Genomic DNA, 19,669 nt, shown 5'->3' with positions numbered 1-19,669 from the left:
ACTGTCATCTTTAGGTCTAATAGTGTGCTTACATTTTTAAAAGTCTGTATCTTTTAGAGAAAGATACTAAAATATTTATGAATATTTGCTGTCTGGAATTTGACTCAAAGTAAATAGGAAGAGGGTGGGGAAGAGTGGGTAGGAATAGATGAAAGAATATTGTCCATGATATCATAATTGTTAAAGCTTGGTGATGAGTTTATATGGTTCAATATACTATTTTTTCTATTTTTGTTATGGTTGAAGTTTTCAAGGACAAAAATGTAAAAATAAATAAAGTAAAATAAAATAACTAAAATCAATTCTGGAAGCCACAGAAGATTAATGCTATAGAAATTATATCAGCAGTAAAGACAAACTTGAGAAAAATGTCCACAACATAGAAGGAAAAGACATTAAACCTATGTAGGGGATAGATATGGAAAAAATAGAGATATCTAATTCATAGCTAATTGATGTTAACTAAAGATGAGGTCTCAACAAATGTAAAATAGGGCATAATTATAGAAATAACTGGGAAAATATTCCAGAAGACCCAATACTACAGATTGAAAAGCCCTGGACTCCTGTTGTGAATAAATGACAAAATGTTATTAGAATGACTGCCTATGAAAGTTTCAATCAAAATTATAACTAATTTAAAGTATTTCAAAACCTTTAATATACAGAATTAAACATACATAAGATATGAAGCATCACAAAATAAACACATGTGAACCCATTACCCAACTGTTACTACATTTGTATTTTGTATTTAGACCAGTGGTCATAAAAGTGCAATGCTTGAAACAACCCATCAAAGTACAAGTAAAAAACATTAGTGTGTGTGTGTGTATATATACATATATATATATTCATCTTTATATATAAACACAGGAAATAAATTAGTTTTTTAAATATTTAACATGTAAAATGGATGTAATGCTCTCACTTGGAACACCCATCATATATATTGAGATATCCTAAGAGAAAGAGAAAATTCCGTAACATGAAAAGGCTGGTTGTGGTGCCCTCACTTGTCTGCTTTCACTGTAATTACAGCACACTGAGGTCCAAGTGAGCCTGACTAAGTGTTTTTATAGATTATAAATGGATGAATCAAGTGTGTTAAAAAGATTCCCGCAAAGTATCATTAAAAGATAATAGAGGCAAAGACATGAACAAGAAAATGATAGTTGATATTTTTATCTCTGGAATAAGCTTTGATAGCCACATTATGAAATAAAAACAATTATCTAATTAGAAAACATTGTTTTCACTAAAAATATAGTTATCTTTTAAAATTTATTCTGTGTGGTATACATATAAGTATACAGTAGCATATGTGTTATGTGTATGTTATATATATATTCTTTACTATGGATTGAGTTGTATCTCCTCAATGTGACTGCATTTGGAAATAGGACCTTTAAGGAGGTAATTAAGGCTAAATGAAGTCATAAGGGTGGGGCCCTAACCAGTATGACTGGTGTCCTTCTAAGAAGAAAAAGAGATGAAGGATGCATGAGTACAGAGAAAAGACCACTGGAGGACACAGTAAGGAGGCAGCTATTTGTAAGACAAGGAGAGAGACCTCAGAGGAAACCAAACTTGCCTACACCTTTATCTTGGACTTCCAGCTTCCAGAACTGTGAGAAAATAAATTTTTTTAAAGTCAGTCTGTGGTATTTTGTTATGGCAGCCACAGCAGACTAATACATCCTTATTACATATATATTTATGATATGTCTTCAAAACTTTTTGCTGATAGGATATGTGAACAAAATATATGGAGTTTACTGGTACAGATACAAAGATACCTTAGCAAATATAAAAGGCCTCAAAACGTATCCATAAACAAATCCTTGAAATAAGTAACTTTAAGATATATTCCATCTGAACAGATAAATCAAAATAAAAGGATTAGAAGCAATAAAATCATTTAAGCATAGAATTAAAACTGAATGTATTAGGAAGCACTTCTAGAATGGCAGAGTAAGAAACCTGGAAAGTCTGCTCCTCCACAAAAGCAATGAGAACACTACTATCAAAATCAACTTTTTCAGAATTCTAGAAATTAACTTGCAACAATCTGAAGAGTGTTTATTCAAGAAGAATGGCTGAATCTCAGTAAATGTGGCAAACTTTGTGGTGTTTTAACTTGCTTTACTACCAATCCTCTTCTCCCAAGTTCATGGTAGCCTTGAAAGCCAATAGCCTCACAATCACAGTAGCCCTGAAAATCAGAAGCCTGGCAACCACTGTAGGGGGCAAAATAGGTCTAGAGCTCCCCAAAAGTCCTATCCCCAGAGAACTGTCACTATTTTATCTGTCTGGTAGTTCTATGGAAAAGCTCCATTCTCAGGATTTATCTTTATTTAACCTGACTCAGAGATCATTCTGTGTGAACACTTCCAACCTGGGCATGTGTTGAAAACGACCAACAGCAACTGTTTACAATACTGCAGTTGCCTCAGGCAGTGACACCAGTTGGGACTAATGAGAGACTGGTCAAAAAACTTAAAAGGAAAAACTGGAGAAGGAGATATTCATGGGGGCCTTTAAAAAGCTCTGAAATATTCCTGGGAATCTAGAGTCATGCAAACAAACAGAACTATCATCATAACCAGGAAAGATCTGAGAAGGACCTAAAAGCTCACTCCAGGTAGACACTGAGGCTATGTAAAAGCAGGAAATGAAGGTTGAGCATTAAAGCCATGCCTCAATATACACACAAAGAGCCCTTTGGCCAACAGTGGAACTACTGAGTCAGGCACTTAGGGAAATCTCTGTCTAATTATGAGCTGACCACTAAAGAATACAGACTTTACAGAAAGACCCCAGGAGAATCACTAAACACCCAAATAGCAACACCACAACCAACAAATCCTTGGGGAGTGGGTGGGATCTTATTACATTATTTAAATATAATTATACCTTTTATGTTCATTTTCAACAAAAACTATGAGACATATGAAGACACATGAAAGTATAGCCTAAGAAGAGTAAAACAGTCAACCTGGAAAATGTTTTTGGTTAAAATTAACATTTAAATTGGTGAAACTTTGGTAAAATAGATTGCCTTCCACAATGTGAGTGGACCTCATACAATCAGCTGAAGGTCGACTAGAACAAAGATACTAGCCTCCTTGAGCAAGAGAAAATTCTCCAGCAAACTGTCTTTGGATTTCATCTGCACCATTAGCTATTCTGGGTCTCAAGCCTGATGGTCCACACTGCAGATTTTGGACTTCCCAGTCTCCACAACTATATGAGCTGATTTCTTATAAAAAATCTCCTTACATGTATATATCTAGATGTCTATACATAATATATATGTATACATATATATGGACATTGATAATCTATATTTATATGTAATTCATATTTATATCCATATATTCAATAATAGGCAAAACTAGAAAAAGGTCAACAAAGACATAAAATGGCTAAACAATCTTGAAAAAGAATTTGGTGGATTCACACTTCCTGATTCCCAAAGTTTCTATACAATTACAGTGATCAAGACTGTGTGGTACTGGCATTAAGGACAGAAATATAGATCAATGGAATACAGTTGGGAGGAAATAAGTAAACCCTTATGTAAAATAAATTCCAGCTGAAATAAGCAGGCGAAGAGAGGCAACAAAGGGCCAGGTAGTTAATTTTAATGCCCCCGGGTGAGGTTCCCCAATCTATGGAAATAGAGGCTGGGGAAGTCACTCGAAAGTAGACAGGCAGCGAGATTTTAAAGAAGGTAGGGGAAGGCAGAGCTTAGATTTACAGCGGCGCGAGGATTGGCTAGCCTAAGGCACATTTTTCAGGTTGGGAGGGGGCAGCAGCCGGGGACTTTGGCACGTCATCAGTGTCTGACCTGCTCCCACCTCCCCCCAGTGCCTTCAATCTTACACCTTACATTTATAGTCAATTTCAACCAGGGTAGTAACACCATTCCAGGGAAAAAGAAGAGCTTTCAACAAATGCTGCTTTAGACAACTCGTTATCTACCTGCAAAAGAATGAAGCTGGATCTCTACATCTCACACCACATGAAACAATCATTAACTAAAAATGGATCGTAGACCTAAATATAAGAACTAAGACTATAAAACTCTAAGAAGAAAATATAGCAGTAATTTATCATGACCTAGATCAGGCAATGGCTCCTTAGACATGACACCAAAACTAATGTACATGGGCAATGACAATGTGCCAAAATTAGATGATGGCTGCACAACTTGTGAATATACTAAAAAACACAGAATTGCACATTTAAGGGGTGAATCTTATGTCTGTGAATTATCTCAATGTCTGTTATTAAAAAAATAAAGGCAGGAAATATCTTTACAAAAAAAGAACACAAAACAATGGGATACTACTACAAACCTATGAGAATGAAAAATCCAAAACAGTACATACACTAAATGCTGGTGAGGATGTGAAGCAATAGGAACTGTCATTTTATTGCTGGTGGGAATGCAAAATGGTACAGCCACTCTGAAAGATGGTTTGATAGTTCTTACAAAACTAAACATGCTCTTACCTTATGATCCAGCAACTGTACTCCCTAGTATTATCCAAGTGAGCTGAAATGAAATCTCATATCCACACAAAAACCTGCACACAAATATTTATAGTAGATTTATTTGTGATTGCCAAAACCTAGAACTAAGATGTCCTTCAATAGGTAACTGGATAAACTGTGGTACATCCAGACAATGGAATACTATTCAGTGATAAAAAGAAATGAACTAGCAATACATAAAAAGACATGGAAGAATCTTTAATGCCTATAACTAATTAAAAGATGTCAATCTGTAAAGGTTATACACTGTATGATTCCAACTACATGACATGGAAAAGGCAAAACTATGGAGACAATAGAAAAGATCAGTGATTGTTGAGGGCTTGGGGAGAGGGAAGAATGAACAAGTGGACCACATGGGACCTGTAGGGTGATGACACTGTTCTGTATGCTCCTGTAATAGTGGACGCCTACTGTTATACATTTAACAAAATCCACAGAATGTACAACAAAAAGAGAGCCCTAATATAAACTACGAACTTTTGTTAAAATAATATATTAGTATTGGTTCATAAGTTGTAACAAGTATACCCCACTAATGTCGATATTAATAAAAGGGGAAACTGGGGAAAGAAAGATGACATGTTACAATGGGACTACTGGGGTTCTCCACTTAATTGTGTTCTAAACCTAAAACTGTTTTTTAAAAAAAAGGCTATTAATTAAAAACAAAAAATAACATAAAAAATTGAAAACAGTTTCTCATAAAGATACATAATATTTAAAAAATCAAGTGAAGTAACCAGGAAGTAAAATGCAGATGACTTTTGACTATTACAAACTTCCTCTTTGGAAAATTTGTTGTGAGAATATAAAAATAGATCTAGCTAATTGATAAAATGTTGGTAGGCAGTAGAGTTCAGACAAGGCATCAAACCTGTGCACACAAGAATTTCAATAATCTTAATATCACACATTATATATATAAAGGAACAATCAAGAATCATCAAAGATTGGAAGAAAGCCTTAACATAAGAGAAAGGGACAAACAAAAAGGCAGAATGAGAAAGTAACTGAATTAATAAATGAGTTAAGCAAAGTTGAAGGATACAAAATCACTGCACAAAATATAAATTGTACTTTTTCTAGCAACAATCAGAAACTGAACTAAAAACAACATCAAGAAATGAAATTAATTTGGGATAAATGTGACCAAGTACAAGAGCTATATGCTGAAAGTAATAAAACACTGCTGAGAAAGAAAGGCAGACCTAAAAAAATGGAGAGATATATGGGTTTATGGATGAGAAGATATAATATTTTTAAGAAGACAATATTTCCTGGATGATTTACAGATTAGAACAAAACACCAATTAAAATCCCAGCAGAATCCCAGCAGACTGTTTTGCAGCTACTGACAAGATGACTCTAAAATTTATATGGAAATGTAATGAACCTAGACAAAAAAATTTTGGAAAAGTTAAGTGAAGTGGAAGAACTAACATAATTACAAGACCTGTTATAAAGCAACAGTAATCACTCAGCATGGAACTAGAATAAACACAGATTTCAGAAATATAAAACACACCCACAAAATCTATCAACTAATATTTGACATAGGTGTCTTTGGCAGTTTAATGGGTAAAACAATTTTTTCAATAAATTGCATTAGAACAATCAACAGGAAATCTGACCCTTAACACACATTATATATAAATAATAATTCAGCACAGACAATAGATCCAAATGTTAGATCTAATAAATGTAAAACTTGTGGAAAAAAACATAGGAGGAAGTCTGTGTGGCCTTGGTTTAGGTAAAGATTTCTTAATTATAACAAAAAGCATTTTCAAAAAAACAAACAAATTGAACTTTGTAAATACAAAAAAAACACTTTGCCTCTTCAAAAGACTCAGTAAACTATGTGGAGAAAATATCTGAAAAATATGTATCTGACAAAGGAAATCTATCTAGAATACATAAGGAATTCTTTTAACTCAATTAAAAGGAAAAAGAATTAGATATTCCGCCAAAAGAGATACAGGATGGCAAATCATCCACATGCAAAGATGCTCAGCACCTCATTTATCACTACGAAAATGCAAACTGGAGCCAGAATGAGACAATACAACACACCCACCAGAATGACTGAAGTTACAAAAACTTACCACATATCATACTGGCAAAGATGTGGAGCAACTGGAACTCTTGTACACTACTAGCAGAAATGCAAAATGGTAAGACCATTTTGGAAAACCATTCAGCAGTTTCTTAAAAAGTTAAAACATGGGAGCCAGGATGGCGGCGTGAGTAGAGCAGTGGAAATCTCCCCCCAAAACACATATATCTATGAAAATATAACAAAGAAAACTCTTCCTAAAATAGAGACCAGAGGACACAGGACAACATCCAGACCACATCCACACTTGGAAGAACCCAGCGCCTTGCAAAGGGGGTAAGATACAAGCCACGGCCCGGTGGGACCCAAGCGCCCCTCCTCCCGGCTCCCAGCGGGTGGAAAGAAACCAGAGCAGATTTTTTTTTGGCCAGTGCTTTTTGGAAGCCTTAAAGGGACAGGGACCCCGGTGCTAGGGAGGCAGGGCAGCAGGACCGGTGAGTACGGTGCCTGGGACCGGCGACTGAGGACAAAGAATATTGCGCGTATTTCCCTGCGGGACCGGAGGACGGGTGCCTCAGACCAGCGCCTGAGGACGGAGGAAATCGCGCGTTTTTCCCCCTTTTTGGCGAATGCTATTTGGAAACCCCAATACCAGCGAAACAGGGCAGCAAGACTGGTGAGCGGGTGCCTGAGACAGGAGCCTGGGGACAAAGAAAATCGCGCATTTTTCCCAATACTAGGGAGGCAGGGCAGTGGGACCGGTGGGCGAGGGCCTGGGGACGGCGCCTGAGGACAAAGAAAATAATGCGTTTTTCCCTTTTTTTTTTTTTTTTGGCAAGTGCTTTTTGGAAGCCTTGGAGGGACGGGGACCCCAATACCAGGGAGGCAGGGCAGCAAGACTGGTGGGTGGGTGCCTGGGACCAGTGCCTGAGGACAAAGAAAATCACGCGTTTCTCCCATTTTTTTCTTTTTGGCAAGTGCTTTTTGGAGGCCTTAGGGGGACAGGGACCCCAGTGCCAGGGAGGCAGGGCGGCAGAGCCTGTGAGCAGATGCCTGGGACCGGCGCCTTGGGATGGAGAGGGTCGCACGTTTTCCCCTTTTTTTTTGGCGAGTGTTTTTTGGAGGCCTTGGAGGGACAAGGACCCCAGTGCTAGTGAGGCAGGGCGGCAGGACCAGTGGGCAGGTGCCTAGGAACGGCGCTTGAGGACAAACAATATTGCGCTTTTTTCCCCTTATTTTTTTCTTTTTTTGCGGGTGCTTTTTGGAAGCCTTGAAGGGACAGGGACCCCGGTGCGAGGGAGGCAGGTCAGCAGGACCGGTGAGTGGGTGCCTGGGACGGGTACCTGAAACAAAAAAAAATTGCGTGTTTTATCCTTTTTTTTTTTTTTTTTTCTGTTTCCTCTTTCATTGTTGCTGTTGTTGTTTTGGTTTGGAGAGTGCTTTTTGGAAGTCTTAAAGGGGCAGGACAGGACACTTAGACCACAGGCAGGGAATCTGGGGATGTCTGGGCACTCTAACCCCCTGGGCAAAAGGGAGCACAGAGGCCCCTTACGGAGATAAATAGCTTCCCGGCCGCTCCCCCTCCGAATGGGCTCCACAATTTTGGAGCAGCCCTAGCCAGGCCATACCCACAGCAACAGCAGAGATAAACTCCACAGCAAACAGGCAGGTAGCAGAAGCCCAGTCTGCGCACAGCTGACAAGCATAAGCCACTAGAGGTCGCTATTCTCCCAGGAGAGGAAGGCCACAAACCAACAAGAAGGGAAGCTTTTCCAGCGTTCACTCATACCAGCTCTGCAAACTTTCTCTATCACCATGAAAAGGCAAAACTACAGGCAGACAAAGATCACAGAGACAACACCTTAGGACACAGACCTAACCAGTCCTCCTGAAAAAGAATTCAAAATAAAAATCATGAACATGCTGACACAGATGCAGAGAAAAATGCAACAGCAATGGGATGAGATGAAGAGAAAAATGCAAGAGCAATGGGATGAAGTCCGGAGGGAGATCACAGATGTCAGGAAGGAGATCACAGAAGTGAAACAATCCCTGCAAGGATTTATAGGCAGAATGGATAAGATGCAAGAGGCCATTGAAGGAATAGAAGCCAGAGAAAAGGAACATATAGAAGCTGACATAGAGAGAGATAAAAGGATCTCCAGGAATGAAACAACACTAAGAGAACTATGTGACCAATTCAAAAGGAATAATATTCGTATTATAGGGGTACCAGAAGAAGAAAAAGGAAAAGGGATAGAAAGTCTCTTTGAAGAAATAATTGCTGAAAACTTCCCCAAACTGGGGGAGGAAATAATCGAACAGACCACGGAAATACATAGAACCCCCAAAAGAAAGAATCCAAGGAGGACAACACCAAGACACATAATAATTAAAATGGCAAGGATCAAGGACAAGGAAAGAGTTTTAAAGGCAGCTAGAGAGAAAAAGGTCACCTATAAAGGAAAACCCATCAGGCTAACATCAGACTTCTCGACAGAAACCCTACAGGCCAGAAGAGAATGGCATGATATATTTAATGCAATGAAATAGTGGGGCCTTGAACCAAGGATACTGTATCCAGCACGACTATCATTTAAAAATGATGGTGGGATTAAACAATTCCCAGACAAGCAAAAGCTGAGGGAATTGGCTTCCCAAAAACCACCTCTACAGGGCATCCTACAGGGACTGCTCTAGATGGGAGCACTCCTAGAAAGAGCACAGAACAAAACACCCGACATATGAAGAATGGAGGAGGAGGAATAAGAAGGGAGAGAAGAAAAGAACCTCCAGACAGTGTATATAACAGATCAATAAGAGAGCTAAGTTAGGCAGTAAGATACTAAAGAAGCGAACCTTGAACCTTTGGTAACCACAAATCTAAAGCCTGCAATGGCAATAAGTACATATCTCACAATAGTCACCCTAAATGTAAATGGACTTAATGCACCAATCAAAAGACACAGAGTAATAGAATGGATAAAAAAGCAAGACCCATCTATATGTTGCTTACAAGAAACTCACCTTAAACCCAAAGACAAGCACAGACTAAAAGTCAAGGGATGGAAAAACATATTTCAGGCAAACAACAGTGAGAAGAAAGAAGGGGTTGCAGTACTAACATCAGACAAAATAGACTTTAAAAGCAAAGAAAGTAACAAGAGATAAAGAAGGATACTACATAATGATAAAGGGCTCAGTAGAACAAGAGGATATAACCATTCTAAATATATATGCACCCAATACAGGAGCACCAGCATATGTGAAACAAATACTAACAGAACTAAAGAGGAAAAATAGACTGCAACGCATTCATTTTAGGAGACTTCAACACACCACTCACCCCAAAGGATAGATCCACTGGGCAGAAAATAAGTAAGGACACACAGGCACTGAACAACACACTAGAACAGATGGACCTAATAGACATCTATAGAACTCTACATCCAAAAGCAACAGGATATACATTCTTCTCAAGTGCACATGCAACATTCTCTAGAATAGACCACATACTAGCTCACAAAAAGAGCCTCAGTAAATTCCAAAATATTGAAATTCTACCAACCAATTTTTCAGACCACAAAGGTATAAAAGTAGAAATAAATTCTACAAAGAAAACAAAAAGGCTCACAAACACATGGAGGCTTAACAACATGCTACTAAATAATCAATGGATCAATGAACATATCAAAATAGAGATCAAGGAATATATAGAAACAAATGACAACAACAACACAAACCTCCACCTTCTGTGGGACGCAGCGAAAGCAGTCTTAAGAGGAAAGTATATAGCAATCCAGGCACACTTGAAGAAGGAAGAACAATCCCAAATGAGTAGTCTAACATCAGAATTATCGAAACTGGAAAACGAAGAACAAATGAGGCCTAAAGTAAGCAGAAGGAGGGACATAATAAAGATCAGAGAAGAAATAAACAAAATTGAGAAGAATAAAACAATAGCAAAAATCAACAAAACCAAGAGCTGGTTCTTTGAGAAAATAAACAAAATAGATAAGGCTCTAGCCCAACTTATTAAGAGAAAAAGAGAATCAACACAAATCAACATAATCAGAAATGAGAGTGGAAAAATCATGACAGACTCCACAGAAATACAAAGAATTATTAAAGACTACTATGAAAACCTATATGCCAACAAGCTGGAAAACCTAGAAGAAATGGACAACTTGGTAGAAAAATACAACCTCCCAAAACTGACCAAGGAAGAAACACAAAAGTTAAACAAAATAATTACGAGCAAAGAAATTGAAGCAGTAATCAAAAAACTACCCAAGAACAAAACCCCGGGGCCGGACGGATTTACCTCGGAATTTTATCAGACACACAGAGAAGACATAATACCCATTCTCCTTAAAGTGTTCCACAAAATAGAAGAAGAGGGAATACTCCCAAACTCATTCTATGAAGCCAACAGCACCCTAATACCAAAACCAGGCAAAGACCCCACCAAAAAAGAAAATTAAAGACCAATATCCCTGATGAATGTAGATGCAAAAATACTCAATAAAATATTAGCAAACAGAATCCAACAGTATATCAAAAGGATCATACACCATGACCAAGTGGGATTCATCCCAGGGATGCAAGGATGGTACAACATTCGAAAATCCATCAACATCATCCACCACATAAACAAAAAGAAAGACAAAAACCACATGATTATCTCCATAGATGCTGAAAATGCATTTGACAAAATTCAACATCCATTCATAAAAACTCTCAGCAAAATGGGAATAGAGGGCAAGTACCTCAACAAAATAAAGGCCATATATGATAAACCCACAGCCAGCATTATACTGAACAACGAGAAGCTGAAAGAATTTCCTCTGAGATCAGGAACCAGACAGGGATGCCCACTCTCCCCACTGTTATTTAACATAGTACTGGAGGTCCTAGCCATGGCAATCAGACAAAACAAAGAAATACAAGGAATCCAGATTGGTAAAGAAGAAGTTAAACTGTTACTATTTACAGATGATATTATACTGTATATAAAAAACCCTAAAGATTCCACTCCAAAACTACTAGAACTGATATCGGAATACAGCAAAGTTGCAGGATACAAAATTAACACACAGAAATCTGTAGCTTTCCTATACAGTAACAATGAATCAATAGAAAGAGAAATCAGGAAAACAATTCCATTCACCATTGCATCAAAAAGAATAAAATACCTAGGAATAAACCTAACCAAAGAAGTGAAAGACTTATACTCTGAAAACTACAAGTCACTCTTAAGAGAAATTAAAGGGGACACTAATAAATGGAAACTCATCCCATGCTCATGGCTAGGAAGAATCAATATCGTCAAAATGGCTATCCTGCCCAAAGCAATATACAGATTTGATGCAATCCCTCACAAATTACCAGCAACATTCTTCAATGAATTGGAACAAATAATTCAAAAATTCATATGGAAACACCAAAGATCCCAAATAGCCAAAACAATCCTGAAAAAGAAGAATAAAGTAGGGGGGATCTCACTCCCCAACTTCAAGCTCTACTACAAAGCCATAGTAATCAAGACAATTTGGTACTGGCACAAGAACAGAGCCACAGACCAGTGGAACAGATTAGAGACTCCAGAAATTAACCCAAACATATATGGTCAATTAATATTTGATAAAGGAGCCATGGACATACAATGGCAAAATGACAGTCTCTTCAACAGATGGTGCTGGCAAAACTGGACAGCTACATGTAGGAGAATGAAACTGGACCATTGTCTAACCCCATATACAAAGGTAAACTCAAAATGGATCAAAGACCTGAATGTCAGTCATGAAACCATTAAACTCTTGGAAAAAAACACAGGCAAAAACCTCTTAGACATAAACATGAGTGACCTCTTCTTGAACATATCTCCCCGGGCAAGGAAAACAACAGCAAAAATGAGCAAGTGGGACTACATTAAGCTGAAAAGCTTCTGTACAGCAAAAGACACCATCAATAGAATAAAAAGGAACCCTACAGTATGGGAGAATATATTTGAAAATGACAGATCCGATAAAGGCTTGACGTCCAGAATATATAAAGAGCTCACACGCCTCAACAAACAAAAAACAAATAACCCAATTAAAAAATGGGCAGAGGAACTGAACAGACAGTTCTCTAAAAAAGAAATACAGATGGCCAAGAGACACATGAAAAGATGCTCCACATCGCTAATTATCAGAGAAATGCAAATTTAAACTACAATGAGGTATCACCTCACACCAGTAAGGATAGCTGCCATCCAAAAGACAAACAACAACAAATGTTGGGGAGGCTGTGGAGAAAGGGGAACCCTCCTACACTGCTGGTGGGAACGTAAATTAGTTCAACCATTGTGGAAAGCAGTACGGAGGTTCATCAAAATGCTCAAAACAGACCTACCATTTGACCCAGGAATTCCACTCCTAGGAATTTACCCTAAGAATGCAGCAATCAAGTTTGAGAAAGACAGATGCACCCCTATGTTTATCGCAGCACTATTTACAATAGCCAAAAATTGGAAGCAACCTAAATGTCCATCGGTAGATGAATGGATAAAGAAGATGTGGTACATATACACAATGGAATACTACTCAGCCATAAGAAGTGGAAAAATCCAACCATTTGCAGCAACATGGATGGAGCTGGAGAGTATTATGCTCAGTGAAATTAGCCAAGCGGAGAAAGAGAAATACCAAATGATTTCACTCATCTGAGGAGTATAGGAACAAAGGAAAAACTGAAGGAACAAAACAGCAGCGGAATTACAGAACCCAAAAATGGACTAACAGGTACCAAAGGGAAAGGAACTGGGGAGGATGGGTGGGCAGGGAGGGATAAGGGGGGGGAATAAGAAGGTGGGTATTAAGATTAGCATGCATGGGGGGAGGGAGAAAGGGGAGGGTGGGCTGCACAACACAGAGAGGACAAGTAGTGACTCTACAACATTTTGCTAAGCTGATGGACAGTAACCGTAATGTGGTTGTTAGGGGGGACCTGATATAGTGGAGAGCATAGTAAACATAGTATTCTTCATGTAAGTGTAGATTAAAAATTAAAAAAAAAAAAAGAAAGAAAGAAAGAAAGAAAGAAAAGGGGGATTACTCCTTGATAGGATAAAAGTATTGGTAAATCAAAGATCAATGCATGCTTTAAATATCCTTAATGTTGATCACTTAAAGGGTGTCAGATGATCAGCTATGGAGGTACTCTTTTCCGATAATATTTCTTTCTCTTAATAAAAAAAAAAAGCAATTCCTGTGTGCTGATCTCCAATGAGTTCTGCACAGTGGTATAGAGGGCATGTCAAAGTGTGGGCAAAGGGACTGTTTGTTTCTATGCAGAAAATCAAGGCCTAGCTTGGATACCCAGAAAATGAACTAAGATACGATATGAGGAGGAGCTTCCGGCATCAGCACTCTCTGGAGGACTTGTGCCAGGGGATGATCATCAAAAAGCCTCCACAGGGATCCGGACGATGCTGCAGTTGTGGCTGCATCCACCCCACCGTTTCCTGGACTTCCATAGGAATGAGGAGGGAGATGTCTAGGGTGGCATGTGCATACAGTGAGACAACAAATTTGACTGGATCTGTACTGTTGGAACTCAACCAGGAGTTGGGAGGGGTGCAAGTTGTAGGACTCCAAAATCTTATGACTATAGACTATCTACAGTTAAAAGAACATATGGGATGTGAACAGATCCCAGAAATGGGTTGCTTTAATTTGTGTGATTTCTCTCAGACTGTTCAAGTACAGTTGGACAATATCCATTATATCATAGACAAATTTTCACAAATGCGTAGGGTGCCTAAATGGTTTTCTTGGCTTCACTGGAGATGGATGGTAATTATAGATTTGCTTTGTTTATGTCACCGTATTCCTATTATGTTAATATGTGAGCGCAAGTTAGTTGGTAGTTTAAAATCTATACATGCTTAAGGTATCAATCCTCCCATGTTTTCTTCCATATGCTACCTCTATAGCTTTTCTTCTTCCTTCCTAATTACAACCCTTAAATAGAATTCGTGCCTCATATCGAATTTACCGAGTATCATAATTCCTCCAGGTGGTAAAGATACCTCGAGACAAGTGCTGGGCATAAAAGCCACAGGGCATAAATCTGCAAAGAAGTAAAAAGCTAACCTTTTCAAACAATATGGCTTCTCTCTCACTTACCAACTTTACATTTCCCTGTATGGCCCCGGAAGATGGCTGGTTAGCCAGAGACGGGTAAGATTTCTCAAGGGAGGAACAACCTAAGACAGGCACAGTCGCAGGGGGGCCATCAGGTGAGAATTTGGGGATCAACAGAGGTGAGGCTCAGAACCTCACCCCCCCTGCTTTGAGAGAAATCTTCTGCATCCGTGGATGTTTTGCTGCCCTTGTCTAGCCTGGATTAATACTTAGTCCATAGGCACACACCTGATCATCTGATCTTCTACATTTGCCCTCTTACAGCACTAAACTATGTTTTCTACCATTATCTTGCATCTACCTACCACTTCAGCATTTTATTAAAAATAAAAATAATAATAATAATAGAGGGAGAAATGTGGGATCAACATATAAAATCAAGTACAAAAATCAAATGAATATTCATATTTGACCTGATTGTTTATGGGTCATAATGCGTGATCAAAACTGAAAATTTCTGTGATGAATGCCCTTGTACTGTTCACCATGTAAGAATTTATTCACTATGTAAGAATTCGTTCACCATGTAAGAACTTGTTCGTTATGCTTCAGAAGATTGGAGACTGACGAGAATTAGGCTTGAGATGGATTAATGATTGTACATTGAGCATTGACCCCCCTATACTGAATTTTATTGTTTTTAACAACCATTTGATCAATAAATATGAGAGATGCCCTCTCAAAAAAACAAAAAAAAAACAAAAAAAAAAGGGAAATTTTATATTATGTATGTTTTACCACATTGAAAATAATTTTTAATTAAAAAAAATATTGTAACAACTTTGTATGGTGATAGCTGGTATCTAGAATTATCATGTATATAAATGTTGAATCACTGTGTTGTACACCTGAAACTAATGTAATACTGTGTGTCAACTACCCTTCAATAAAAAATAATTAAAAAATAAAATAAAACTGACAGAACACCCAGTATCTTAAAGTATTAAAAGGAGAACTGGACAACTGAAAGTAAACAAAAGAAACAAGACAATTATTAACTCTAAAAAGATTTTTAAAAACATGTTCAGAAAAACAAAAAGGAAGACAGGAAAAGAGAAGTAATCACAGTTGACCATATGGCTCATCTGTGAAAAGCACTTATATAATAATAAGGTAAATATTCAATAATGACTTCAAATCAGGACAAAATTTATGTTGGGAGATTAGGGGTATAAAAATGATACAGTAGGGGCAGAGGGAAGAAAGCAAGCAAAATTCTCATCTTCTATAGTGGGGAATCAATAGATAATGCCAAAAACCATAAAATCAAGAAGGAGCAATTTTGACAAAGAACTACTCAACTTAAATTTAAAGAGGTCAAAGTGGAGAACAAGAAATAGGGAACCCCAGGGAGGAGACTTTCTTGCTGTTTTTTACTAATGATTTTACAGAATTACTTGTCTCTAAACAATAAACATGCATATAACTCTGACAACAACAAAAAGAAATGAGAATTACTAGAAAAATAAATCTCTAAGACATTTCAATTTAAATTTTAAATTGCTTCATATTTTAGTCTGTATCAAACTTTTTCCCATGACTAAACCCACATCAATGTACATACTACTTCATATGACTATCTATTTTCATCTATACTCTTCAAGTATGATTATAGACAAGGAATTTTCTAAATATTACCTCAAGCAGAGCTGCTGCAGGATCACCTTGTAGACTTTTTCCTAGTTTGTCAACCTCATCCAATAGGAACACTGGATTGTTAACCCCAACTGTCTTCAAGCCATTGATTATACGTCCAGGCATACTGCCAACATAGGTGCGCCTACAGAAAGTAAGCAGCAAATTTACAAGGTGTCAGGAGACAAGAGCAGTACCACTTAGAAATCAGAACTCAGGGGTGGGAAAAAATCATTTGGTTATCACAGTAACACAGCAGAGAGGTACTATACATGGTACATCAAGGAGTTATTAGATTCAATTCTTATCTCATTTTCTATTAAATTCTGGCTGTAAGTTAACCATGATATTGGAAGAACTGTATCTAATTTTTGCCTTTACATAAAATTATAAACTTTTACATTAAGTCAAGTTTTTTAAAAATTGAAATATAGTTGATATACAGTGTATTAGTTTCAGGTGAACAACATAATGAAAATTATATACATTATGAAATGTCTGACAAGTAAGTGTCACCAGGAAGAGATATTAATATTACAGTATTATTGATTATATTCCCTATGATATACTTATTACTTTCATCTCTGGGATTTATTTCATAACTGAAAATTCCCTCTTTACCCCTTTCATTTACTTCAACCACCCTCCATTCTCTCCCCTATGGCAACCACTAGTTTGTTCTTTGTTTTTATAACTCTAATTCTGCTTATTTTTTCAGATTACATAAGTGAAATTATATAGTATGTCTTTAACTTATTTCACTTAACATACTGTGTCGTTTATCTGTGTCATCATAAATAGCAAGATTTCATTCTTTTTTATGTCTGAGTACATTGTATATATGTACCACATCTTTATCTATTTATCTATTGATGGACACTTGGGTTGCTTCCATATCTTGGCTACTGTAAACAATGCTTCAATAAATGTAGAAGTGAACATATCTTTCTGAATTAGTGATTTTTTCTTCATGTAAATACCTGGAAGTGGAATTATTGGGTCATTTGGTATTTTCTATTTTTAATTTATTGAGGTACCTACATACTGTTTTCTGTAGTGGTTGCCCTTGCACCAATTTATATTCCCACCAACAGTGCAGGAGGGTTCCCTTTTCTCCACATTCTCACCAACACTTGTTATTTCATGTCTTTTGGATAGTGGTCACTCTAAAAGGTGTGGGGTGGTATCTCACTGTGGCTTTGATTTGCATTTCCTTGATGATTAGTGATATTGACATCTTTTCATGTCCCTGTTCGCCATCTGCATTTTTTCTTTGGAAAAATGTCTATTCAGGTACTCTATTTTTTAATCAGACTGTTTATTTGGTATTGAGTTGTATGAGATCTTTATATATTTCAGACAGTTACCCCTTATGTCATTTCATTCTTACTTTTCAAGATTCTGGAATGTCCAAAGGAACCTATGAACTTAATTCTCATGCTTTTCCTAGTTTTTCAGAGCACCTACCTTGCACCCTCTCACCCCCCAACACAACCACCTATTATATACTAAATAGCTGCCCCAGATTGGCTTAAAACATTATCATCATCTTCATAAAGGAAATTAGAATTGTTTCAAAGGGTAACTCAAAATGTAGACAGGAAAGAAAGAAGGGAGGGAGGGAGAAACGAAGGAGGCAGGAAGGCAGCAGGAAGAAAGATTCCAAACTCTTATTTTCAGAGGCAATAATTTGATTTTGACTGTAGTAAGAGGATCTGGGGTGTAGTAAGAGGATTCCATTAATTCTAGCCTTTTGAATAAAACTGTTTTCATCCTATATACACTAATTGGCATAAGCAAATTCAGCCAGATATTCTGCTGTGCATTAAAATGTTAGAGGGTGCTTTATCATACTTGAATAAGAATCATCTATATAATTATGAGAGATGTTGAGTGTGGCATGAAATAAAAACAAATATTTGTCAAACTGTAAAAGTGCTATTTTTACAAAGCCAGCAACTTTATTTTAAGCAGCAATTTACTAATTTTAATTTGCTGCCTAACGTTGCTGCCCAACAGCATACGCAAAGCAAATGTGGTTATGAAAGACATAAAAGGGTGACTGCCCAGAAGAAAGTCATCAGTGATAAGTGGAACAGAAGCAGTTACCTCAGGATCTGCACAAAGCCAGTTCACAGTGCTAGCAGGCCTCAGTTCTGCCACATGACTGGTATAAAGTAGGACAGAATAAATAGAGTGACCTTTGAAAAGACAAGAAAAGCCTGAAAAATACCGTGGGAATGCTTTTCATCCAGGGCGGGTGACCAAGGCACTCGAACCAGATACAATAAACATTGCCCTGTTATGATAAGGAGTTAGCACATTCAAGATTTCAGAATGAGATATAGGAAGGACAAGATTCAAAATTAATACATTCTCTGAAATTATTTCTCTGGAGAACTTACTGATTTGCCTGATTTCTGTGAATGAGTAAGATAATTAAAAGAAAAAAAAAAACCTCACAGCTTCTAAGGGTTATTTCTTGCTGCATTAATTTTTCCTTTCCTTACTATTTTTGATAGGTAGAGTTCCAGAGCAGGTACTGACGCTTCTAGACCTAGTCATGGAAAGAAAATAATATTCAAGGCAGGTATTGGGAAATCTAGACACTACTCATTGTTTATCAACAGTTCCTCCTAAACTTTCCATTGCTTCCCAGAACCTGAGAATAAGGTCCAAACTCCTTTGTCTGGAATTCAAGGCTCTTTATAATCCAGCTCCCATATTCTGACTTGCTGCCATTATGCTCTTGTTTGTCTAGAATCAATATCTCATAACAGCTCTTATGCTGTTTTACCTTTGCTAATATGGTGCCTTCCTGCCCTTAATATGCTTCCTGCCTACATAAAACCAGAAATTCTAAAAAACTTTTCCTGACCATCTTTTACAAAGTGATCCTTCCAATAATGCAACATTAATGGCATTTACTGACCCTATAATTCATCTGATGCAAATTTATGACCTAGTTTTTATTCATAGGTACCAAGTATATAGCTTCCTCTAAAAAGCCGGTGAGCACTTTCATGACAGACTGGGTCATATCACAGAGTAGATGCTGGATATAGAGCTGTAAGATTGTTCCCCAAACAGCAGCTCGTTTCTTTTATTTATTTAAGGGCACTTAATCAACCAAGCCAGCACCCAAAGTGTCAGTCACTGCAGTTAAGGTAATACTAGTCTTTGAACACTGCTTTGAACAAACTACTTGACCTAAGTCTCAATT

At 37.4% G+C, this 19,669-nt stretch overlaps 1 protein-coding gene across 1 annotated transcript in view; it reads right to left on the bottom strand.

Annotated features, from left to right (window-relative positions):
* The window catches only part of LONP2 (lon peptidase 2, peroxisomal), a 90,849-nt gene that overhangs the window by 41,688 nt on the left and 29,492 nt on the right, over nucleotides 1-19,669 (bottom strand). The window contains exon 8 of the mRNA XM_036996459.2: nucleotides 16,450-16,591. Within this exon, the coding sequence (XP_036852354.1) occupies nucleotides 16,450-16,591 (142 nt within the window). The remainder of the gene's footprint in view (nucleotides 1-16,449; nucleotides 16,592-19,669) is intronic.

The sequence above is a fragment of the Manis javanica genome, chromosome 17 (genome assembly GCF_040802235.1).
Source record: "Manis javanica isolate MJ-LG chromosome 17, MJ_LKY, whole genome shotgun sequence".
Taxonomy (NCBI): Eukaryota; Metazoa; Chordata; class Mammalia; order Pholidota; family Manidae; genus Manis; species Manis javanica.
This window is presented reverse-complemented; position numbering and strand designations above follow the sequence as displayed.